This window comes from Fusarium subglutinans, assembly GCF_013396075.1.
Source record: "Fusarium subglutinans strain NRRL 66333 chromosome Unknown NRRL66333_c0000144, whole genome shotgun sequence".
Lineage (NCBI taxonomy): Eukaryota > Fungi > Ascomycota > Sordariomycetes > Hypocreales > Nectriaceae > Fusarium > Fusarium subglutinans.
The window spans coordinates 1-25234 of record NW_023502207.1 but is presented as its reverse complement, the minus strand read 5'-3'; the positions used below and the strand labels follow the sequence as shown (position 1 = coordinate 25234).

The 25234-nt window shown below is 46.8% G+C and overlaps 9 protein-coding genes across 9 annotated transcripts; 4 read left to right on the top strand and 5 right to left on the bottom strand.

Annotated features, from left to right (window-relative positions):
- Nucleotides 1-115: 115 nt before the first annotated feature.
- Nucleotides 116-1971, top strand: FSUBG_9379 (uncharacterized protein; the record flags this gene model as incomplete). Its single annotated transcript, XM_036687885.1, has 7 exons — nt 116-294; nt 352-613; nt 670-763; nt 813-938; nt 992-1134; nt 1189-1303; nt 1706-1971. 7 exons carry the CDS (start codon nt 116-118, stop codon nt 1969-1971), a joined length of 1185 nt encoding a protein of 394 aa, XP_036535122.1.
- Nucleotides 1972-2520: 549 nt separating this feature from the next.
- Nucleotides 2521-6151, bottom strand: FSUBG_9378 (succinate-semialdehyde dehydrogenase; the record flags this gene model as incomplete). The annotated part of the gene is made up of 5 exons (XM_036687884.1): nt 2521-2663; nt 2715-3959; nt 4024-4111; nt 5297-5784; nt 5839-6151. The coding sequence occupies 5 exons, from the start codon at nt 6149-6151 to the stop codon at nt 2521-2523; spliced, it is 2277 nt and encodes a 758-aa protein (XP_036535121.1).
- Nucleotides 6152-8008: 1857 nt separating this feature from the next.
- FSUBG_9377 (fungal hydrophobin) lies at nt 8009-8416 on the bottom strand (the record flags this gene model as incomplete). The annotated part of the gene is made up of 3 exons (XM_036687883.1): nt 8009-8056; nt 8110-8198; nt 8251-8416. The coding sequence occupies 3 exons, from the start codon at nt 8414-8416 to the stop codon at nt 8009-8011; spliced, it is 303 nt and encodes a 100-aa protein (XP_036535120.1).
- Nucleotides 8417-9867: 1451 nt separating this feature from the next.
- On the bottom strand, nt 9868-10773 carry FSUBG_9376 (uncharacterized protein; the record flags this gene model as incomplete). Its single annotated transcript, XM_036687882.1, has 1 exon — nt 9868-10773. The coding sequence occupies one exon, from the start codon at nt 10771-10773 to the stop codon at nt 9868-9870; it is 906 nt and encodes a 301-aa protein (XP_036535119.1).
- Nucleotides 10774-11475: 702 nt separating this feature from the next.
- On the top strand, nt 11476-13664 carry FSUBG_9375 (uncharacterized protein; the record flags this gene model as incomplete). Its single annotated transcript, XM_036687881.1, has 4 exons — nt 11476-11738; nt 11796-13423; nt 13476-13561; nt 13617-13664. 4 exons carry the CDS (start codon nt 11476-11478, stop codon nt 13662-13664), a joined length of 2025 nt encoding a protein of 674 aa, XP_036535118.1.
- Nucleotides 13665-14429: 765 nt separating this feature from the next.
- Nucleotides 14430-15662, top strand: FSUBG_9374 (uncharacterized protein; the record flags this gene model as incomplete). The annotated part of the gene is made up of 1 exon (XM_036687880.1): nt 14430-15662. One exon carries the CDS (start codon nt 14430-14432, stop codon nt 15660-15662), a length of 1233 nt encoding a protein of 410 aa, XP_036535117.1.
- A 532-nt stretch (nt 15663-16194) lies between these two features.
- Nucleotides 16195-18646, bottom strand: FSUBG_9373 (uncharacterized protein; the record flags this gene model as incomplete). The annotated part of the gene is made up of 2 exons (XM_036687879.1): nt 16195-17039; nt 17338-18646. 2 exons carry the CDS (start codon nt 18644-18646, stop codon nt 16195-16197), a joined length of 2154 nt encoding a protein of 717 aa, XP_036535116.1.
- Nucleotides 18647-20866: 2220 nt separating this feature from the next.
- On the top strand, nt 20867-21393 carry FSUBG_9372 (uncharacterized protein; the record flags this gene model as incomplete). The annotated part of the gene is made up of 2 exons (XM_036687878.1): nt 20867-20899; nt 20950-21393. The coding sequence occupies 2 exons, from the start codon at nt 20867-20869 to the stop codon at nt 21391-21393; spliced, it is 477 nt and encodes a 158-aa protein (XP_036535115.1).
- Nucleotides 21394-23223: 1830 nt separating this feature from the next.
- Nucleotides 23224-23980, bottom strand: FSUBG_9371 (uncharacterized protein; the record flags this gene model as incomplete). Its single annotated transcript, XM_036687877.1, has 3 exons — nt 23224-23594; nt 23645-23712; nt 23772-23980. The coding sequence occupies 3 exons, from the start codon at nt 23978-23980 to the stop codon at nt 23224-23226; spliced, it is 648 nt and encodes a 215-aa protein (XP_036535114.1).
- Between the last annotated feature and the right edge of the window lie 1254 nt (nt 23981-25234).

Below are 25234 nucleotides of genomic sequence, written 5' to 3'. Positions count from 1 at the left end.
GGCTGATAACCAATGACATATATGCTGCTACTTCCCTCAATCAGAACAATCATTCCATTCGTGTTTGAGCCCTCGCTTTAAGTACCAATTATCACAGAATAATATTTTTCACAAGATGACGACTTCAGTCCCCAAGGACGACACCAAAAATAGCGGACATAATGATCTTGCTCCAACAACTAGCTATATCGATGGCGAAGTCCTCGATGCAGGAATTGACTATAGCTACCTAAACACTTCAAAGTTCACTAAATTCTACAGGAGTGTTCTATTCCAAATGATTCTCCTTGGACTGTGAGCCATCCGTCATGACCCCGACACAATCCATTGCTAACTCTTGTGTGCTTCCAGTCTCTCATGTGTTGGTCCGGCCATGTCCGATGCCATTTCCAACCTCGGAGGCGGTGGTCTCTCCACTCCGTATCTAGCAAACTTGGCGACCTCACTGAACTACACGGCTGGTTGTCTGCTTACTCTTTTTGGCGGCCCCTTGATCAATAAGTTTGGTATCAAGTGGTCCTGCATCATAGCAGCGGTGGGAATGCCTCTTTCCGGTTCTGCGTACTATGTATGCGCAAAGTACCGTGTAAATTGGTATCTCATTTTTGCAAAGGTAAGCCCAGCAGCGTATGTCTCACTTTGATCTGCCGTCGCTGATAGGCTTTGTAGATACTCACTGGATTAACCTATGGCTTTTTATACGTCGCAGAGTCTACGGCTATGCTGTCATATCCTCTCGCGAACGACAGGGGCTTCTATCTCGGTGAGCAACATTTAATCTCTCTATCAATCATTTGCTGAGCTTCCCTTAGGTGTCTGGTCTGCCATGCGGAACTCGGGTAGTGTCATAGGAGGTGCCATCAACTTTTCCAATAATCACAGTGACTCCAAAGCGGGGGGTGTTGCGTGGTCTACCTACCTCGTCTTTATTGCCTTCGGTAAGCCACACTCATCCAAGGCCATTTCTGAAGCGTCTAACAAGAGTTCTAAGAATGTACTGGCTTGGTATGGGCAACCTTGCTCTCGCCAACTAGACGTGTCCGACGCCATGATGGCACCAAAGTTTCCATGTCCGAGAGAGCCAGCTGGAAGCAAGAGTTTGCTGCTTTATGGAAGCACTTACAGCGCAGAAAGGTAAGCTGAGTTATTCTGTAATTCCCTTGGCAAGTTTCTGATATTAGTATCAAGACTTGGCTCATGGCTTTACCTGCTTTTTACTCCTTCTTCTGTGGTGGAACCATGGGTACTTATCTGTCGTTGCACTTCTCAGTGCGGGCGCGAGCTTTGTCTTCTCTTCTCCTCCGTAAGTGTCGATCCAACTCTTCCTGGGCATAAAATGATAACCTGGTATCATCCGTTAGCGGCCCTTTCCATCGCGGAGGTGATAGCGTTTGGAAAGCTTCTAGACAGAGCCCGCTGGTCCCAGACCAAGCGAGCATGGATCTCTTTTGCCTGCTGGCTGATCCCACAGGCGGCATGCTTCATCTGGATTGGGGTTGAATATGCAAAATTTGGTGGAGGGAAGCTCGAAAATGCTCTCGACTATGAGACGTATGTTCCTCCTTGACCATATATCTTCTCTTGCACTGATTACTAACGGGCATTTCTCAAAGCAACACCAGAGGATGGGTCGAAGCCTACCTACCATATTTGATGATGCAGTCAACGAGCTACGTATGCCAGTTATCTCTATACTGGATCCTAGGCACTTTCTCCACCGATGCCGGATCTTCTGCTCGTTCGGGAGGTTTACTCAGGGCCTTTGAGACCGCTGGACAGACAGTATCTTACGCCATCAACTCTCACAGAGGTTCAGATGCCAGGATTCCCTTCTATGTTCACGCTGCGATCTTTTGCCTTACTGTCCCTTGCATGGTGTTCCTGATTAGGCTTGTTCCTGCAGCCCCCGCTACAATGGATATCGATGTGGAGCCAGTCATCGATTCGCCTGATAAAAAGCAGGTCACTTAAGGTCGGAAATGGAGGACAGTAGTAGGCATTGATGGTGGGTTTATTGGTAGGATAGAATTGTGATATGGAAGGCTACCGGGCAATGTGTGTTTTGAGATTCCGCTACCCAGAATGAGATTTATTTACTTTGAGCATCCTTTACATGGCCTTGACAATGAATGAATTGTCAACATTAATGTTCATCGTTTGCGAGGGGTGCCGCAGTTCTGGTGGAAACCATCCACATATCAACATCACATCGTTCTGGAGCACATCGCAGCACTTTGGTCCATAAGAAACTTCCTGAGCATTGCTACATTTATGCCACGGGTTAATATGACAGTTAGTGTGTTGTCAACAGATTTCTCAATTACGTTTATCACTTCGACGCAAGTACACCTTCCCCAGGGCATCAAAGGTTTAAGTGCTAAGGATAGTATGACATGCAAGTTCGCGATTATCTTTTTTCGTCTAAACCTAACTCTCAGAAAAGAAGGTCATCAATGTTTGCTTAACAATGCATCAATTCAGGTAAAATCACTGGATGTTCATTTCTGGCCAATAATCAGTTTACAACTTGGGCCCCTCCTCAACTGTCAGAGTGCCCGTCTTCTGGATAAGGTATTCTTCAATAGCCACATCCTTGCCGGCTTCCTTGCCATAGCCTGACATTTTGATTCCACCAAATGGAGATTCGGCACAAGAGGCGTTACCTGTACAGTAGTTAGTCTCAATGGAAAACTCAGCGGCACAGATTAACATACCTGTATTCATCCCGATCATTCCAGCTTCTAAGCTTTCCAGAAGTCTCCATGTTCGGGAGACGTCTCTGGTGAAGAAGTAAGATGCCAAACCCATCGACGTATCATTTGCTTTCTTCACAACCTCCTCTTCGGTCTCGAACTTGTACAGACCTAATATAGGTCCAAAGATCTCTTCTTGAGTTGTGAGCATGTCCGAGGTCATGCCCGAAATGATGGTTGGCTCGAAGAAGTACCCATTCAGATTCTGTGGCTGTTTGCCTCCACAAAGGACCTTTCCTCCCTTGCTGACAGCATCTTGGACATGTTTCTTGACCTTGTCAACACCACGAGCAGTAGTCAGTGGCCCCATAGTAGAACTGGAATCAGCTCCATGTCCCACGCGGAGCTTGTTCGTCGCGTCGAGCATCATCTGCGCAAACTTGTCGTAAACGCCGCTTTGGACGTAGACTCGATTGGCGTGGGTGCAAGCCTGGCCTGCTGTTCGCCACTTGAGTATCATAAGAGCTGCAACTGCTTGCTCAAGATCGCCATCATCAAAGATGATGAAAGGGCAATTACCACCTAATTCCATAGTGACCTTCTTCAGTCCCTCGCTGCAATGTCTTGCGACGATGCTGCCTACAGCAGTACTACCAGTAAAGGTAACCTTGCGGACAAGCGGGTGTTTGCAGAGTGTCTCGCTGACCGATGGGGTGTTGGCGTTATCAGTTGAGATAACGTTAAGCACTCCAGGGGGCAGACCCGCGCGAAGGGCAAGGTCTGCCAGGGCCATAACACTAAACGGTGTTTCAGGCGACGGTTTGACAATCATGGTGCATCCTGCCGCTAGAGCAGCCGAAACCTTGCGGATGATCATAGCAACAGGGAAGTTCCAAGGGACAAGAGCAACACATACACCGATCGGCTGCTTGATGACAAAAGTTCGGCGATCGGATATGGAAGGCTGCGCGACAGACCCTCTAATACGCTCAGCCTCGCCGGCGAACCACCAAGCGAAACCAAGGGCATAATCCACCTCACCGAGTGCCTCTGCCATCGGTTTGCCGGTTTCGAACACGACGATCTTGGCGATGTCTTGTCGTGCATTGGTGATGAGTTCATGCCACTTGAGTAGGATCTTAGCTCGTTGGCGAGGATTCATGTGGCGGTAGCTTTGGAAGGCGGCATCTGACGACTGAACGTATTTATCAACATCAGATACTTCGTTGGTAGGACTAGTGGCCCAGATCTGACGCGAGCCAGGATCTACAAAAGATTGTATGAGTTTCTGTTCTTTCTTCGCTTTCTGCGTATGGTGGCTTGAGTTTACCTTCAACGTCAAAACGCTTGCCGGACTGGGATTGGACCCATTGGCCGTTTAATAGAGACTCCTCGTGAAGGAGAGACGGGTCGTCCAGCTGTAAAACAGTTGTCAGTCTTTTGTCATGATGTATCGGCAGTAGAAAAGGGTCTAGACCTTGAAAGGGAAGCTTCGAGTCATAGCGCTATTGCCAAGGGCGAATACTTGAATGTTGATGCTGATGAGGGTATACAGATCATGGCTTTGGGTATCGAACTTATTTATATAATTACTTATTGTATCAAGTGAGGCGCTATCCTGAACATGAAAAGTGCAACCGGCTCGGTCATAAACGCACAGTGAATAGCTTTCTGGCACTGTCCTCCAACGACCGGATACACAATTAGCTCCATTGCCTTGTTGTTCTCCATCTCAGCCGGTTGTTAGTCAGTAAAAGGTTTGTCATGAATCTCGAATAGCCATCTAGCCTGCACTCCATGAGAGGTCTCTTATCGTCCTGCGTCCTAAAATGAGTTGCCGATCGTCGGATACGACGGGGTTGTAGAACGCGGCACTAGGTTCCCCGCTTCCCCGAATAGGATGTTGCCAGCCGGTGCCGGTCCGGTTCTCACTAGGCTATCAGTCCCCAGCAGTCTTTCTAACTCTTTCCGGGCTACAAGCCGGCTACTTGGTTCTAAGTGTGTAGATTATCATCTATTGATTATCCTGCTTGTTTGATAGCTTTTGATAACGGCTAGCCTATCGACGATGTTTGGAATCGTTCTAGGGAGATATGTGTACGTGTTCACATACCACGCAATGAATGATGATGCTGACTGAAAGGGCAAGCGGAATTCTTTGGTTATGATCGAGGAAAAACAAGGCCTATTTATCGCATCTTAAAGAACTTGCCCAAGTCTACTCGTCTACTTGATGCCTATCCTCTCCTGCATCAGCACAAAAACCGCCATCTATTCCTCGTTTTATTTAGCCTTTGATGGTATTTCATCTATGTTTCTTGTGATTGCTGCAATGTGCTTCTAGTCACCGCCAGCAGCGACCGAATCGTGGACTGAACCTCAGCCATAGTCGACGACGACATACAATCCGCTATTCCCAGATTCCCTGAATGCATATACTTGGACTGAAACGTCCTCACCGAGTGATACAGATGTTTCAATTGGTAGTCCACCACAGTCGCTAGCAAGATCAATCTCAATGGCGGATCAAGCTTCAGGCCGGCGACGCGGCAGTCCAGCGAGTCGAACAGCGGGCAATCCTGGTTCGATACAGATGAAGATACCGCGTTACGGATCTCTTGTAGTATCTGATCGTATGTAGATAGTAGAAGAGACAGGGGCGTCAGGACCAGGTGAAGGACTGTTTGCCAATTGGAACAGACTGGGTCTGTCGCATCGCCATTACTTTTCACACATTGGTGTAAAAGCTCGGTCACGACACCCAGGGTTTCTTGGACGGGTCGCATGGCTGCTTCTGTGTATTTCGCCGGCCGAGGTTGAGTGCCGACGCCCCTCGCGTGAACGGGGGGCAGTTTCGTTCGTAAAAGCTCCTGCTGGAGGCTCGATAGTCTTTCTAGCGGGCTAGATGCATTCGCTGTTTCATTCGTTACACATAGGCGTGGATCGATGTTGAGATCGTTCGAAGAAACAGGTGTGCTTGTCGCCAGAGGCCACAGCTCTTCATCAATGGGCATGTCGAGAAACGAATGTGTGGCGTTGAAGTTGTCGAAGGTGTTGGTAAAGTCGAAAGAGTTGAAGAGTGCTGTATGATCTGAAACAAGATCAACGGCGGTGCATACAAGATTGGCGAAGGACGGAGACTTACCTGTAATGCAACTATCGCCGAGCTGTGGAGGTGATGGCGGCATGGATATCCCCGAATCCGCAGTTAGTGCATCTCTATCAGAAACGCCATAAAACGCAGCGTTGGGGACAGACTGTGTTTGCTGTATCTCTCTGCCGGCCATCGACGCCTTGCTAGGTCGTCCGACCTTGAGAGCAGGGCTATAAACACAGACCAAATCGTCACCAAGACATCGTGTGCAACCATCCAGGTCACCAGAGCATCGTAGTTTTCGAGCGTGACACCTGTCGCAGGCGAGTCTCTTCTTGGGCCGTGTTCCGGATGGACTGTGCATTATTGCGGAGAAAGGGAACGCGGTAGCTAATTGGGGTTTGAGCTACGGAAACGAGAATGCAGAAGAAACTAAAGCGGATTTTTGTTGTTCTGCTGCATGGTAATGTAGCAATTGGGTATCCCAAATGGAAGGATTCGGGATCCTCGTTATGCTGCTGGACATGCTTTTACGAATGCCCAAGTCGAGAACAAAGTTTCGATGTTGGTTCTGGCGAACAGGCCCCTGCAACACCCCTGCTTCACTACTTGATTTTAGTGGGCTTGAAAACCCGTCAGCATTCGCAGTTGGGACAATCAGAGACATGTTCTTGCGATAACGCACTCATCGTACCACCCACAGACAGCAAAGGATCTAAACCCCTGGACGGCACAGAACTTCGGCATCTTCCATTCTTGCAATTGTGCAAAAGATCCATGCGGAAGGACATTGTTCTTATCCGATGAATCACCCGACAAGTCACGCAGCGCACCTACGCGACGTTGCATTCCATATCTGGCCCCCAAAACATGTAAAACAGAGCAAGAATCCTTCCATTCGCTGCAGCCATCACGGCGGCCGGGTAGGTCCTTAGCTTCCGATAATTCTTGTGCCGTTCCCGCTTACCCGTCTGTCAGGCTAGTACAGCATGGGAAGCTCAAACGGTAATTGAGGGCTTTAGGAAAAGCCGTGCCGCCAAGAGGAGCCCGGGCTGTAACTCTCCTAGCCGCCCGCCAATCTCGCCCGGGGATACGCTGCGGCGAAACAAGTTCAGTTGCAAGCGTCAGCCCTGTGGTCGGAGCTGGGCGATCATATCTTGGCGTGCAGCCGGAGGTTATATCGAGAAAAGATAATTTCTTGTGATTATTGACCTGAACTTGTGAGCGTCGCATCATGCTGTCCGATGATTAGATGTCACTATGACCGTGCTTCTGTACATTCAACGTACTTGCAGCGCAGGTCTCGGGCAGGTTCGCGATCATCTCCAATACACGCCCCCAACCAAAGAGAGTCCTACGTCTACCGCAATCACGGGCTTTGCATTCCGAGGTCGTACGTTAAGTCATCTTCAGTGGGGAACTCACGTCGGACCCATCGTAAGCAATCCATTTATGAGTCTGTTGAGCATTTTACGCATTCTGCCTCATGCGCCTCAATCTCATCTAAACGGAGCAAACTTTCCTCCCGTCCTCCGCTCGTCTACCCTGCAGACAAGGTTCGTGCACCAATCGCAGGCGCAAGAACGCGAGCGTGTGCTTTAGCCAGTGGGTCAGAACGTGTGTTGGTTGGTCTGCATGATGGTTGGTAGTAGCGAGGTTGCAGGGATATCCTTCTGTGGTGACGGACGGGGAATTCTTGACGCATGTCAGACGCCTCATTCGGCCTTCGGAAACTGGCGAGTCTGTACTTTTGGCAGTTTTGTGTTACATGCGCGGCCCTCGTTTGTAGGTTCATCAAATTACATCGTCCATAATTATCCAATTCTACCGGGGGACATTCGCGTTGCTAAAGAGTATCCTCCAACCAGCGTTGCCATCTCGATGATCCTATTTAGGCTGTCACTTTCGCCTAGGCGTTCTGAGAGGTAATCTTAGTAAGCCCAGACAAGATCCTCACCGTTGGCATGTCGAACGGCTGTTGAATACAACCCATTCCTATCTTTGGATTCCAAAAGCGTATCACGGGTAGCTTGAGGCAGGTGGACAGACAACACATTGCAAAGATAACAGGAACCTTAGATTGCTACCTAATCATGCGATGGATCTAGAGCAGAGTCCACTGTTACTTGCGGTTTTCAGGATCCTCCGCCAATATTAGAACACGCGCCCACAACTTCGGACTACCCTACCCCGAATAGCAAGTGACAACCCCATCGCGGGCTTAAGCAGCAACACCGACAGGCTTCTGGCAGAAAGCGCCGAGCTCAAGCTATATGACGGTCAGCCACTCTATTATCGTGAAAGCAGAACTAAAAAACTTACAATCTCGGAGAGGCCACAGCAGCGAGCCTTCTGGCCAGACTCGGCGCAAATCTCCTGAAACTCTTTGGCGCTGTTGGGAGTCTTGGTAGCTATTATCACTATCAGTAACTATCGATCTTGAAGATTTAAGGGCGAGCTCACGAGAGCGGCAGTCGCCGGAGAGAACACCGACGAGGTTGAGACTGCAGCACTGGGGGTTGCCAAAGAGGCCACCGCTGGGGCAAGCCTCGTAGCCGTTGGAGGAAGTAGCGGGCGCGGCGTAGGCAGTGCCGGCGAGGAGGAGAGAGACGATGGTGTAGAACTGCATAGTTGCGGTGTTGAAAGATTGGATTGGAAAGACTGAAGAGTGAGTGTGATGAAGTGTTTGAATGCTGAGTGATGGTGATGAAATATCTGGAAAGCTGGTGCAAGATGCAGTCTTTATAGAAAAAGATGCTCTAGAGCTCCGAGACAAGTTATCTCTCCTTGGTATTCTGGATATCATTTTCCAACCTCGCGTTCCTCAACGACTCTGAGTTGAACAAGATGACTTCTATTTCCGGCGCTATTGACCGGGGACTTTGCAGCTTGGAATGCTTCTCAGCTTTGCATCGTCCTCTCTTGATGCACGAGGATGGACCGTGTCCTTGATAAGGCCAACCGAGTTGTCAAACCCAAGGCGCTAACTCGATTCATCTGCAGATCATCATGTCCCAATGTCTAGAAACTTGCTTACCCCAGAGTGTTGAATTTTCAAATAAGAATAAACAAGCTGAACTCAGTAACCTATGGGTGTATGTTGACCGATAAACCTCGTAAGTCCCTTGAAAGGGGGAACAAGATCTCCATTACCTTTGTATAATATAAAAACGCGCTATAGAATCAATTTCAAGCTCTCAATAAACAGATTAATTGCTACATTTAGAAGTGGAAATAAGAACAATCACTGGATAAAGCTTCCATCAATTGCGGTGCTGTCACTGCTGAGACACGGCACGGAAGTGCAATGCATCATTGTTGATAAAATCGAACCAAAACTGCAAGGAGAATCCCTTGAAAACAGTTTCGGAACTCGCTATCACAAATGACTAATTGCCGAAGCAGCGAGGGACTTATCATGAATCAATTGTTACTTACTCGATCCAAACTAAGGACCTGACTCATGCAACTGCCGTGACGATTGTCTTAGACAAAACCAGGAACGAGCCGCCGATCTTATCCTTAAATGCGGAGAATTTCCATATAATTAGTTGGAGTTGCGGGCAATTCTCCACGCCACGATGTTACCGGCAACATGGCTGACAGCTTCTCCCTTGGCAATGTCTCAGACGTCAGAGAATAATTGTTGATCGCTACTTGATTCGATATGACAGCTACGCATGGGCATCTTTTTAGCGACAGCAGGGAAATATCAGTTGATGATCACTGCTGGATTCAAAAAAAAAATATTCCCTGTTATGCATTGCTTAGCGTGAAGAGAATTACCATCAGAGCTGAACTGTTTGCTGTTACAACGCATCACATATGAAGGTCAGTAGGAGTTCCCATACTCAGCTATATTGACACAGTCATTGCGATTCGATGATTTGATTATGAAGCTAGTATGTCTTTATGTACAAGAAGGGAAATTATTAAATCTTTCCATCGAGTAGCCAAAGTCGGGATTAAGCACATGCGTACAGATACATGTTCCCAAACTCAACAACATCCAACTAAAACCACATCCATGTCAACACTTTCAGCCACATAACGCTGACTATGAAGCTATACTAAGATGATCTAGAGAGGAATTCCAAGAAGGATGAACCCAAAACCAAAGACTCCAAGAAGACCCAGCTCAACGTAAGATGCCTTGGCAGCGCCAGCAGTGATAGCAGATGGTTCTCCAGGAGCAGGGTTGGTAGGACTAGTAGCCGGCTTCTCTCCAGAGGGGCCGGGCACGACAGAAGTTGCGAGGGAGGCAGGGGGTTGGGGAGCTTCTCCTCCAGCACCGCAAGTAGTGCATGTAGCAGGAGGGTTGGGCTGAGCAGGGGGGTTAGAATTCTGCCCTGGTCCGCCGCAGGTGGTGCATGTAGGAGTGTTGGGGTGCTCTGGCTTGTCCTCGCCAGGGTTGGTTGGCTTGGGAGGATGAGGAGGACCACCAGATGGAGGGTTGGAGCCGCACGTGCTGCATTCTTCTGGCTGAGGGCCCGTAGGGACTGGCTTCACAGCAGGGGCAGATGGAACGGGTTTTGGCTTGCTAGACGGTTTGCCCTGATCATGGCATGTCTCACAGTGCTCGGGCTGCGGCTTGCCAGGACCCTTAGTAGCCGTAGCCTCAGGACACGGGACAGTCAGCGTCGCAGTGATAGGCTTCTCACCACAAGAGTTACAAACGGTAACAGTTGAGGTAAAGCCAGGCGGAACACCAGTACTGCGAGGCTGACACTTTTCCTTGTGGCAAGCCTCAGTGACGGTGTACGTGTGCAGACGCAGACCCGTGGAGCAGAACTCGTGATACTCAGTTGTATACACAGTATGAGGACCGCCACCTGTGCCGTTACCGGACCAAGTACTGGTCGGTTCGACGATGATGGAGGTGATGGTGGGAAAGGTCTTGGTTGAGGTAACGCAGGAGGTTGTCTCTGCGTTGACTGCAAGACTGGCAGTTAGGAAGAGGGGGATGAGAGACTTGAAGGTCTGCATTTTGAAGCGAGTGACGAAGCGAGTGACAAATGTGTGAACGAGTGAAAGTTGTTAAGGGACTTGTGTGTCTGCCATGGCGAAAACATCCCTTCGTTCAAGTATTATATATCGCCAGCCTCTCAGTACCCAAATTGTTCTGAGATTACTTTGACACTTTCATACCTCGCGATATCGCAACATTTGCAACTTTGAGACTAAGCATGGGCAACGCAGCTGAAGCAAAAACTCAATGCTTGTTGATCCGTCCAAACGAGGCAATACTATCTTCTCTGCCTTGCATAACGGTTCCCACGTCAAACCTGTTTCGGGAAGGTGATCGGCGGCTAATATCTCCGATGGGGCCTCGCTTAGCGGAGAGAATGTGAGACAGGCAGGCGATAGTGTCAATAGTTGGGTTGTCAAGAGACAAAGCGTTGCGATGGGAGCTGAAAGGCTTCACGTTTGCGGTGGGAGGTCGGGTCATGGCGGTTGTGTCGGCATTTGTGAACTCAAACATTAGGAATTACCTCAATGCCGAGCGTTGTTGTTATTCAAGAATCAACATCTGGGTTGGCTGGTTTGGACACGTATATACATCTCCTCCTCAGCCTATTTCAGTAGCAATTACTTGAATCTCAACGATATCTTCTCATCAGTTCCTGATTACACTCGTTTCCTTCATAACACTCGCTTCTTCCTCTCTTTCAGCACTCGTTGATCATCATGAAGTCCAAGAGTATCATGGCCGCTTCAGCAATGCTGGAGCTTGCACTTGCCCAAGCTTCTGCTGATCCTCTTTGCTCAACCGTCATCAATCTTCAGCCCATTGAATATCAGTTCCAGCAGCCTATCCTCATCGACTCCTACTTCCCTGCAAACACCGACATTATCCTTGATGATGGCCTTGTTGTGCATGTCACCAATGCTCCCACGTCTTTAAGCACTGTCCTGACTGATGTCTCGACAAGCTTGACAACGCTGACAAGGTTCGTTCCCCGTGTCGTCGACACTTATATGAAACACCACTCATTATTTCTTCGTAGCGCTACCAACGGCAACGGCAACGGCTCTCCTCCAGATGGAGGCTACCTCACCTTTACTGTTCCTGCGAACCCTGATGATATTGGCAATCACCCTGTCACCAAGACCTATCCCCCAACTAAGCCTGGCGAGCCAGGTATCGTAATCATTCAAGTCCCAACATCTCCTCCTGGAGCCAATGGGGTCCCTCTCTCTTCTATTCCATATGTCACGGTCACTACTACTGGAGACTTCCCTTCTCTTACCGGCCCTTCCACTACTACCATCACTCCTGATGAGCCGGGAGCAACCGGTAGTGTCATTATTGAGGTCCCAAACACAACCAATACATCGCCTTCTGCATCTTACATCACAGTCACTACTCCAGGAGACCTTTCTCCCACGGATGATCCTCGCACAAGCACTATTCCTCCCAGTAATCCTACTGATCCTGGCACTGTTATTGTTGTCGTCCCCAGCTCCCAGGTTCCATCGCCCTCTTCTGTGCCCTTTATCACTCTTACCACCACTGGTAGTACCCTTAACCCAACAGACAATCCAGTTACGTCAACTATCTCCCCATCTGGACCAACTGGTCCAGGCACTGTTATTATTATTGTGCCAAGCTCACAGGCGTCGTCTGTCTCCTCAATCCCATTCGTCACTGTTACCACCACTGGCAATACCCTCAACCCAACAGACGACCCCATTACGTCGACTATTTCCCCATCTGGGTCGACAGGTTCCGGAACTGTCATAGTCGAGGTTCCGCCTTCCAGTTCCTCCGCTGGATCTGTCTCATCGTCTTCTTCTATACCTTTTATCACTGTGACCACCACTGGTAGCACCCTCAACCCAACGGATGATCCAGTTACTTCAACTATTTCCCCTTCTGCGTCAACAGGCTCCGGAACTGTTATCGTGGAGGTTCCACCTTCAAGTTCTCCTGCGGGACCTGACTCATCTTCCACTGCCGCCTCGTTTGTTACCCGCACTGTAACTGGGGATGATGGCAATGGCGAGCCCTCTACAACTACCATTAGCCCTACCGCAAGCTCTGGTCCAGCGACCGTTATTGTCGAAGTCCCGCCTACGACCAATAGTCCGTCACCTACTTCACCCGGTGACAGCAGCTCCGGAGGTCCTGGTTCATCTGGACCCAGCAGCTCCGCTACTCAGGGACCTAGCGATAGCGCCACTCCATCTAGTAGCTCTAGTGGTACTGGACCATCATCCTCTGATGCCGGGACGTCTAGTGCCAGCCAGGTGACGACCAATGACGCTGCTTCGAGCACCTCAGCTAGTGCACCAGCAAGCAGTTCATCGGTATCATCCAACACGCAGTCTGACGCGCCATCCAGTACTGGTGCAGAGACTAGTAGCCCTACGACTTCTCCTGCCACCTCCCCTGCTGATTCTTCTTCCGCTCCAACGAGAGACGCAGACACCAGCTCCTCCGCCAACCCCGCCACCTCTAGCCCTGCTTCGTCAGCGGCTACCTCTGCCCCAGGCTCCTCCACAGAGTCCGCTCCCAGCTCATCCACCAGCGCTGCGGCCGCCAACTTTGATCCTTGCCCCGACAGTCTCTATGGAAACCCTGAGTGTTGTTCCCTCGATGTTCTTGGGGTTGCAGACGTTGAATGCGACTCACGTGAGTATATCTCTGATCCCACGGCACAAATTGTAACTAACACGATAAATAGCCACTGAGTCCCCAACTGATGCCGCCGACTTCCAAGCCATCTGCGCTGCCAGTGGTAAACGAGCACGATGCTGTGTCCTTCCTGTGGTAAGTCTTGTTCTTTGGCAGCGAAGAGCAGATGCTAACTCATTTCGCACTATAGCTTGGACAAGCTCTTGTTTGCTTGACCCCCGTTGGCGTATCGAACTAAGCTCGTCTTGGGACTTTATTTTTATTGGGGGATGAGATGATACTCTGCGGGACTGGCCTGTTGGTTTGCGAGTGGCCTTTTGGAAGCCACGCTTGGAGTGGCCACAGATCTCTCGCTACTTAATATGGTCTATGGTTTAAGGGTATCTTTTGACATATATAGCAGTTGTAATACTAAGAGCCGACATGGTTCTTCAATTCTAAATGGCTCTGAGCATTGCCATTTCCCCATCACACGTTGTGCAAGGTAACGCCTCCCATGCCATGACTCTTAGTTTCGCTGGATTTATGAGCGTTAACATTAGAACGCAGCAATGTTTTACTCAACAAATGTATAGAATTCTAGAAGTAATTATGAGGCTGTGTGCATAGGCTTCGCTGAGGACAGACGAGCTGTTACTGGGAACACGCTAAGATGTCTATTTATGTCCGGGACTGTAAGCGGCGATATTCCTTCGCGCCCTTCGCCTCATGCGCGGTCACTAGCCCCTCGCTTTTCATGACTTTTCTCATAGTAATTATTAAGCATAACTCTCTATTAAATCGTCCCGTCGGCTTCTGGTTGTGCCGTGTTTGAGGATATCTCTGCGAGACTCCACAGCGCTACAATTTGGCCCCCAGAGAAATCTCACCGATAATGGTATAAGATCTCAACTACGATGGCTGCATGTAGATTGGTCTTACGCACTAGCTGATAAATAAAATAACAGCTCTTTCGCATCGTAGACTACTTACTCTAGTTACCCGCGAGTCGCCAAACCTCACCATGCATGCTTCATATTTCTCATACACCCTTAGCAGACCCTACCCGTATGTATGGTTCACTCCAGTTGTTCTTGTTGGGGGATTGATCGCAACGGCACTTATCGCGTTTCTCAGCGTAGCGACTCAAGGCTACGAGACTATTTCCATGGCCACGGCAAATCCTAACACGACCAGCGAAAATCGTAATCCTTTCTCAGACTGGCCTTCTTTTCTCACCGCAAACACAAAGTCCCTCTGCGCCACCACGACCATTCCCATCGGCACAGAGTTCTACACTAACAACACCGCCCTCAAATATACCGTCACCAAGATCTGGCGTGGCGACAATCCAAAGGAGCCAGATACCCTTCCAGGATCATTGCCATACCTCAACAACCCTTTCCAATCATGTGCAGTAAACGGTATCACAATTGAGTTTGAGGGCATCGATCGCAGTGCCTCCCAGATAGCCCTTCAGCAATGGGGTGCTAAGCTACGAGCTTCGCTATCTTGTGAGGTAGACACATCTGGCGGCACGACGACCGTGAACATAACAACTACCTACGACGTCAACGGTATCGATAACGATGGAAGCACAGCGTTCCCAGGACGGAATGACACAGCCAAGGCGAGTCTGTGGTGGGGGGAGTCTCTTCTTGCTTGGTACTCAATCGCCTTGACTAACGACATGCACGTTGCCAACGAGAAGTTCTTCCGGGGGGAGAATGACACAGACGTCCCTCCAATCTACAAGGGTCATATCTCTTTCACGAAGAGAAAAGCTGTTGTCTCATCGGTGCAGGATATCAAAGCGCTGTACTTTTTCCAAGTCAGTTGCTTCTTTGTCCCTTTCAGCAACAATGGCGTTTCCCCCAATGTTTATTACTGCAGCCGTGAGAAAATGAAAAACACACACTTGATCGAGAAGCTCTCCAAAGCGGATGATAGCGACCAGTTGATGCCTCTCCCTGATATTTGGATCTCGGCAGATAACCTGGCTAAATCTTTTTTTTTCACGATTCTCGCCGATCTTGGGCAGACTGACTTTGGACCGAATATTCTGGATAACATTGAGCTTTTGACGCACTCCACCAAAGAGTATGAAGTTATCCGGAATCGCACACCGATCTGGGGTGATAACCTCAGAGTCAACACAACAGAAGGATTAGCTCATCACGCATTCAGCCCCAAAGACTCGTCCAGAAAGAACTTGGGAATTCAGCCCTCTGTCATCTCAACGACATTTCTTTGCTAGATCCCTCGTCTCAAAAGTAGACCAACGCTCCTTGTGTCAGTTATCATTAACACAATAGTCATCCTTTCAGCTCTCTGGAGATGATATCAATTCCTGATTGATGAAATCCTGTCAAAGAACGACCCCGAAATGATGAATTGTGCTGGATGCACTGTAGCGACATCGAAGGAGGGAGAAAACGAAGTTGTGAATTCTTCCGGACGGCAATCAAAGAGGTTCGGTCAGGCCAAAGCACGTTACTCTTCTCTACGACGAAGGGATACTCTCTAGTCTATACTAGATATTTCAGGATAATTAAGACTATCTCTCTGTAAATCTGCTTTCTCGTCCCTCGCTTACAACAGTTTCGAGTAACCCTATTATGTTCCTCCTCTTATCAGTCGCGATGCTCACGGCGATCATTCATCTCTCATTTGAAGATTACCAATCTCCAACAGTTTTGCCTGCAACGAAAGGCTTTGATGTTTCTCTAAGCAAGTCTCTCGCCCATATCAGCATATGAGGTCTGGTCATTTTTAAAAAGCCATGCGCCCTATCTGACACTTTGACTTGGCCTATTATAGACACCCATAATCTTCTCCCAGTGCAGCAGCTGTCTTCTGAACAGAATATCCTTCTCAGTTTCGTCTTGAAGAGGTGGATCCTTACAAGCCAGTACTCGGCATTGTTCGCGCTGCCTATGAACCATTCGCTGTTTACTTAAGCCATGGGCAACCATATCCAGGCCATATCCACTATCCTCAGTGCCACTAGTTACTGCAGTTACGCGAGGCCGTATGTCGAGGCACACAAGCGCGGAACCACTCTCCAAAATAACCTCCAACACAATCAACCCACTAGCAAAGAGTGTGGCGACAGTTGGTTTGATATCGACTGAGAATCCCTCACCCCCTGTATTGGAGAAGACATTATTATAAGGTCCTCTAAAAACCAATGGAGTTTCCCTCTCGGATGATAAAAGATGCATTATGATATCTTGCTCCGGCAAATTCGTGACACTTGCCAGCTCACGCACAGTTCGGCATGTGACGCGACCTTTCAGAAACTCTCTCCAAGTCCACTCGCCGACGCGAAGGCTCTTCGAAACTAGGATAATGAATCCCGCTATAATCCAAGCAAACATGGTTAGGTTAAAGGGATCAACGCCTTCTATACGTGATCCGACGAAGAAACCAGCCATAAGTCCACCAAGAACAAGTATAGCACATCCTGACATTATCGAAAGGGTATGCGTGCTCCTCCATTGCCCATTTACTGGCTGATTCCCAGATCCGATTGCGCGCTGATGCTGAGATTTGTTGTTCAACTGCCCAAATGGCTTCGAAGACGTTCTTTCGGAGGTTTCTTTCCACCTGCCTGGGTTGAGGAACTCCTGCACTGACGCCGTTTGAGTTGAGGTAATCCGATAGAGGATGGCTCCATCGTAATAATGGTCGATCTCTTGAAAAAGTGTTGTAAAGAGACACAAAAGCTGTATGTCCCTTGGATTCATCATGAATCCTTGATAGAATGTGTGATACCCGTAAGGAAGCACAAACCCTCACCATATCATCTGTTACAGATGGGTCCATACATGATGAGATGACCATTACACTAACGAGGTCAGACATGTATCTTAAGTTGAAATCTCGTTGCGATACAGAATTCCCTGTTTTGATTGATAACGTTGATATACCCATCCCTAGTCCGGGTTCCTGCCTTGTCCTCTCGTCAATCATGGCAGTAGTTTTTGACAAGAGGTCTATAGCACGGCGATATATCCCGACTGTTACACCAGATGAAGAACCAGAAATATGTCCCAGTCGATTCTGAAAGGCGATAGCGGGAAGACACCGCGCCGCTGTCGTGAAGACGACAGAAGACACTTCAAACTCGTCTGTATGTCTATTTCGAGTGTTTCGAGTGTTTAAGTCTTTGAGGATATGCCACAAAATACGGAAGAGCCAATTTGATATCGCAATCATATCAGAAGCATATGTTGCAACGTAGCGATCTTCGAGTCCACGGTCTGGATCTGGATTGCGGTCGCCATGCCTATCTACTGCCGTCACATTAAGACTAATCTCAGATGGGTTCTCGGCTGCAACAAACGGATAATCCATCAGAAGTCGCCGGACATCAGCATATTTATTCAGAGCCTCAACACCATATTCTGGCAGTTCTCTGGACAGAACCTTGAGCTTTGTTGAACATTTGACCAGTGCTGTGATGACAAAGCTGACCCAATCGGTCTCATCTGATGTGAAGCTCTGGCATAGCAGTCGAGCCACAGTCTCAGTAACGTAGTCAACGAGATGGTAGTAGTTCGGCGCTTCACTATCATCCACACCAGAAACTCCATTGCGTAATACGTACTGGTCGTCAGAGTTCATGTCGGTATGTCGCCGAGAAGTCTCCCGTTCACTTATGCCGGCGTTGCGTATGATCTCTAGTTTTGAGCCGAGTCTTGTCTCTAGCTTGTCAAAGCTTCGCAGGATTATGGACCCTCGATTCGATAACTCGGTCCGCAGCTCGGGCGCAGTCATTAAATTGTCGTCTAAGGCACACATAGATAGTGCACAGAGTAGTTGGTCGGACACCCTTTCTAGCCAAGCAAATCCCAAGTTGCTGATACTTGAGCCAAATTGGTGACTCATAGCAGAGTCTAAGGGGTGTTGAGGCTTGTCCAAGCCAGCAATAATTCGATTGACCTCTGTTTCCCAGAGGTATTTCTCATCCGGGTCAACAATGTTAATTATGTTATACATTGAAAGATCGCCGAAACGCGGCCCTTGGGCTGAATTATCGACAACCAAGTCGAACGTTTCCTGACGTACAGGAAGAGCTGTCCGCAAGAAATTGATAGTCCGTAGAGTCCTTTGTTTCAAGATCTTACGAGACTTTGAGGAAGCCTTTTCCTTTGGGCTGTTTTTGGGAGCCGCTTGTGAGGGTTCGCCTCCAGCGTTGCTGAGTTCATCTGAGTTCATGAAGGCTGAGGCAGTCATACTGTTTAGCAATTTTGATTAGAGGACGCATCAGTGAGTTTCACTACAAGTAGGGAGAAAGTGAAGTGAATAAAGATTCCCCGACAACATATCCATGAAAATATGCAAGAATCCGTTGATTGAGGGAGAGATATGTGCGGGGTAAAAGGATGGCTCAACCGACATGATTATGCAGTCAGCAACAAGCAAATTTTCAAGCCAGTTTAAACATAACATCATTGAACACCAATTAAATGACAACACGTTACTTCACAACATGCCACTTGACATCACGGCACGGCATTCATGTGGAAAGTCCAGATCTCTGTGTGGATCTTAGAAGGCGCGTCTCTTGTCTTTGAAAATTGTCGTTTTTATGATCATCATCATTGGGATTCCGCCCTTTCCAACGTATCAACACTAGGCGATTGTGCCTGGCTATGATATATTCATATGTCGGTTAAATGACTGTTGACATGGCTAATATACGCGGCCAATCAAACTTCCAGATATTCCAACAGGTCCTCAGCAAAAGCAATGAGAGACCATCAGCAGGGAAGAGAGTGGTTCACCCTGTCGCTTTAGGTGATTAGACCCCCTTCCTGGCAGGACTAGATAGATTTCTTCGGCTGATGCAAACTATTAGGGGAACTCTCGTCCATTGAAGAAGATGACACCTATTCTGATGATGTGAGGGTGATATGCGAATACACTCCCTGGCGAAACAGGGATACTCTCCCCTTCCTCCGAACCACTTTAAAATGGGACAAAGAATTACAGCGTCAGGTGAAAGTATTGGAGATTCCCAATCAAGCCTAGACGTCATGGGCAACTGTTAAAAGACTGACAATGTTGAGATTTCGGGTTCGGCAACAAAGAGAGTTTGATAAGTCGGGAGCGACAGTTGAAGACCGTCTGGTTTTCGAGAATGCTTCAGAAATCCTTCAGAGGACATTTAGGGACATGGACGACATAGACACCGTGCAAAGTCTAAGATTTGATGTCCAAGAATCCTCCGATTCATCTTCCGAAGGCAGCTATTTTAGACGAAGAACTCGACCCCGGAAGATAGTAATTAGTCATGAACACTACAGACTTGTTCTTCGAGATCGCTTGTATCGAGAAAGATGCTCGGTTGGCGTTAACGACTTCAGCCGTTAGAACTTTGGAAGCGCTAGACAAATTCATCGACCACATCTTTCCTGGGGCCTGGGGCCAGAAAGACTTTTGACGAGGCCCGGCGCGATGCCTAAATATCTTACTTCCAAGTATGGACCCTATTCAAGCCACGCAGCATCGTTTATGAGAGGCGCGAGATTTCCCCACTCGACGAGCCGTACGAGCAATGCTTCCGCGTGAGAAGGACTGAGGACTCCATTAGTCACTACGACGGCACAAATATCTTTCGGCTAGTCTTAGAAGAGATCGTTTATATGCAGGGAAGCGGAGTAAGCCCAGGCCCCAGGCTTGTTTTAACAAGTCGACACATACGAGAATATGATGGTTTGAGAGATATAACCACCATAGGTCTCGGCCTCGTGCCTCTGAGCCTCATCCCCAAGGCAGAGCAAAATACGATTTGTACAGCAATTGGACAAAGAAGCCGGGAATTCCTCCGTCTATCAGCTATTCCTTTCAGCATTTGGAACTATAAGGGCCCTGTGAGGCTGATGAATAGGATAGTAGGACGAGGTGCACTGGAAGAGGCCAAACTATCACAGAGGGAAAGGGCTTGGCAAGTATGTTTTCTCCTCACGACCTTTTCCCAAGACTAACCATACTCTCAGAGGCACACCCATGAGAATGTGGTTATAGACCTAGGATATGCTACAGATTACTTCCAGGATCGATTTTCGGGCTAGCTACACAGCCTCCACGATATTGAAGATGGCGTACAAGAAGCGACAGCGCTCCAAATAACACACACCAAGAACGGCGGCAATCCAAATTTGCAAGACGAAAATTATATTAGGCAATTTTTATTAATTTGTCGCGGCTATCTTCCAGGATACCTTGTATCCTCGAGAGTATATGCAGTCAACATCCTGGTCAGTCAGTTGACCGATCCCGTTTGGGATCAGCCACGTGGTTGGAGGCCAGAGGCCTTGCCACTTTATAACCTAGATTATTGGCATATACTTTTAAATAGCTATTTTGAAAAAGGGGGGGTATTGAAGCAACGCTTGGACGTCGTCAAACGAGAAGCGCTCAGATGGGGTGGAATCCTTCACGTAGACGAATATGGAGTTCCTAGACGCCAACCAGAGGATCAAGGTAAGCCAGAGACATTAACCTTGAGTACCGATTCCAGTTTACTAAAACAGGTTCTATATGGCTCAGAGCTGGCTAGCTATCTTTCCTTTTATCCCAGCGTTGCGCTGGTGACATGCAACGATGTGACTGAACTGGGTGTGGACTGTGAGAACGAGATCGACGGTGTTATCGCGTGCAACACATCGTCAGATGACCCGATAGCGGAACTGTGGAAATTATATCTTACTACAGAGCTGCCAGAAGTAAGTGCGTCGGTCTCCGAAGAGCGGCTCAATGATGCTTGCCGAATCTTGGCGAAACTTGAGCCCCGCGAGAGTCGCATGAGAAAGACTCTGAAGACGGCCAAAAGAATAGCCCTGGCAGAGACGAGCGCCCTTGGGTTGGGTCACGTACTTGCTGTGATTCGGTCTTCCTTGACTTCAGCCAGACTTGAGGAGGTCAAGGATATCCTGGCAACCGTTGATGAACTTGAGCCGATCGAACAGTATAATTGAGTGAGAAGCAGATAGTGTGTCGCCCTTTCTGTTAGATACCTAGTCTAAAGGAACTGTCTAAGCAGTTGACTCCTATACATGGCCTGAATCAGGAGCAGCTGATTAAGGTCTATTTCTCTTCTTCCGGGACAAAATTCGCCTTAAGCTCTTATTAAATACTATAAGCATTAAAGCCCTTAAGTTTATCTTTTTTAATAGACTGTGTCCCTATACTTTAATAAATATAAATTTTTTACTTTATAATTCTTTAATATTTTTATATTTAAACTTAAATTTTGCTATAAACATATCTTTAAAATTAAATATTTAGTTTTACTTAGCTATTAAATACTAAGTCTTACCTTAATCTCTTCTTATACTATTATTAAGTATATAAAAAGTTATAAGCTTATATACTGACTTTTTAAATATAAATATATTAGATTTAAAAATTAGATATTATTTTTTTTACTTAAAAAGGAAGTAATTTATTAAAAACTTAATTTTATTAAAAAATTAATTAAAAAGGTTTTAACTATTTTTTAAAATTTAAAAATTAGTATTTATAAAGCCTATTAGTATAATTAATAAAGACCCTATAGTAGGCTAATAGTTCTTTTTAATAATTTCTCTATAAGTAATACTATAAGAATAAATTAGTAAAAGGGCTAATAGTAGCTATAAGCTTTACTAGTAAGCTAAAGGTTTAAATTTCAGCTTTAGGCAGTAGTTTAAAGATATATAACCTTTTTATATAGTAAAGAGTTAAAAATTATAGTTTATAGGGAAATAATAAAAATTACTTTATAAAGGTTTTAAGAGGTTTAAAAGACCTATTTAAGTATCTTAACTAAGTAACTTCGTTAGTAATAGTTATAAGAAATAGTAATTAATTAATAACTTATAGCACGATCCTTAGGTACTCTTTACTAATTATATTATAAATATAAGAAGTTTTAAAGTAGCAGAAAGCTTTATTATCCTTACGCCACAATACGTCTGGGTTATTATCCTCTAAGGTATTAGTCTAAAATCTGCAATGCAGTGTAAATATAATAGAGTCAGCATCTCTGGACTGGATATAAATGCTTCCAATGTCTATCCACTCCTGAAGGCAGGGACCTTAAGGGTTATATAATGAAATAGTCCGAGGCCTAGTAGGCGTCTAGTAAGTTGTTGCTAGAGTTGGCTTGTTACGTATACCTCGAGCCATGGTGAAAGGTGGTGAAAGAGATGCTCGGTCTTGATAGCTGTGATCAGATGTAGGATAGTAGTTGTTGAAAAGTTGAGGTAGTATTCCCGTCCATTTCAGGCAGCAGCAGGATTTTTAGAGCACCCCACTTGGCTGCCTTGGATCTTCCGAGGGCTTTGGCCACTAATATTTCATTACCTCCCCTGTAAGGACCCTCAAAAGTCGACCGCCAAGCATTGATAAGATTACACAACTTGCCACAAAACTCAGCATTCTCCATCCTCAGCGCGGCGTCACCGCAGCAAATCGGCATGGCAGCCTATTCATAACTTTGAACAGATCTTTCTGAAGGAGCAGTTTGAAAGCTTAGTTGAAATTTCAATTTATTATTTAACTTCTTTTTTACTGGAGATTCAGTCAATATGTGGGGCCCAAACCTGTCCTCGTGCCAAGTGAGATCTTGTCAAGATATAGCCTCACAAAGGTTGGACGGGGTGGATTGCAATATTTACGTCGAACGTGGTATATTGGTTTTTCCGAGGTCACCCTTGAACAGGTATTTCAGAGGCCTTGAGAAGACCCCGTTCGATACAAAAGATATGACCAGAATGAGGCGTAAAAGAAATATCATATCATATGCAGCTACAACACAGAAGGTTTCACATCTCGCCAAACGACTCTCTTGATTTTGAAGACGTTGGCGGCCGTTCCAGAGATCGCATCTCCATGTCGACAGTAACATAGATCTTTCGGCTTGAAGATGCATCGTCTAACTGCTCCCACGGTCTTTCTGCCTTGGAACTGGACAAGAGACCCTTATTTCGTCGCCCGGTTGAGGACGCTGTTGCTTTGCCTGTGACTGACGATGTTCCCTGTCCTGTGAAGGGCCCAGTATTCCCCAGGGACTGGTCATGGGAAGAGTCGAAATGGACCCAGTTCTTGAGAAGCCGTCGTAAAGAGGGGAGTGAGCCGGCTATGATACCCGCCCCTGACTCAAAGACAGACCATAGCGTAATATTCCCGACGTTATCTATACTCTGAATTAAATTTAAGACTCGTTTGGCGTAAAGTAACACTCACAAACGTAATCTTGGGGATAAGCATAATACTTAATGTATGGAAGCCGTACAATAGTGGCGATTGAAGCGCTATTCAAGATGCGAGTCAGCAATGAAACAACATATCAACACTCTCGGAGTCATCTTACAGAACACCCAATCCAAGAATAATGCTGATAGAAACCTTGGTGGCTGTCTTCATCTGGGTTTTATAGAGCATAAAGCCAGGTAAGATAGCGCAGACCCAATCCGTTGCAACAGCTGCAGCTGAGACAAGGTAACTAAGACTAGTAATGACAGTCGGAGGCGAGCAAGATCCAGTAGACTTATCCCAATTTGCTTGGATAGGGCGGCACATGGTAAAAAGTCCCATAATGACAATTATCGTAGAGATACACGATGCCGCGAGTGTTATCCATACAATAACCCTGTGAGATTTCTTGACAGCAATTCGGAGAAGAGTGACGCAGATGGATGATTTGATAAAGACGAGCGAGCAGCAGTAAAATGTTTGAAACAACCATATGTGCTATTCGTCAAGGTCAGCAGCCGGCTATAGGGGTTAGAGGGTTAGTCACACCATTTTACTCTTTAGGACCAAATAATCATTTAGCCTTGCATCCCTGGCGCCGAGACCATAGTAAGTTCCTTTCGAGACCACGCCTACAACGACCATGAACAACATCTTGGACGTGTCAATTAGCTCAACTTATCATCAGCGGTCGCAAGAGGTACATATGCTTACCCATCCGATCAGCATCAGAGTATCATCTGTCCCAAATACATGGTGTTTTGCGCGGATTACGCAACGTAGAGCGATGACAATAGTGGTCGGGGGGACAAAGAAGAGAGTGACGGAAAAGAGCACGAGGCCCAGTCCTTCTGGGCGGATGGAGGTCGCATCTGCATGGGCTCTCATACTGTAACAGGATCCCTTGGCTCAGGTGCTGTACTGATCTTGGACCGTCAAAGTGGGGAATAAAGGATATAAATAGGCGATGAAGAAAATTATACCCGAGTCGGTTCGTAGCACTCTTGCCCGCATGTAGACGGACTAAACTAAATGCATGAACGCTCGGCCCCTCTCATGGTTTAGTGGAAGCCTCAACACTAATGAACTTTAAATCCCTGGATCATGGGGAAGCCCTGTTCAAGTGACAGTGCGTGCGTTCAAGGCATGAAGTTCAGGTGAAAAGAGACTGTGTGGCGTGTGAAAACAGTACAGAGGGGCAGACAGATTGTACCATTCGTTAGTCTAGGTAGTTAAACTACCTTTGTTATTTCTAACAATATCTCTAGTATAGTAGTATTTTATTTTAGAAGTTCTATATAAGTTACTAAAGTTAATACCTATATTAGTTATAGATAGTATTCTAAACTTAAAAAGTAGCCCTTTTAAAAGAGATTAATTTAAACTAAGATTTATAATTTTTTAGTTTTAATTTCTTTTAATAGCTAAAATTAAAGTCTTTAACTTATTATAAGGCTTAATTTTTTATATTTAAAACCTTTATAGCTTAATAAAGCTATATTTAACTAAAACCCTAATTTTAAATTTAATTAATTTTTTAATCTTTTAAATTTTTTTTTAAGTTTATAAGTTAGCCTTAAA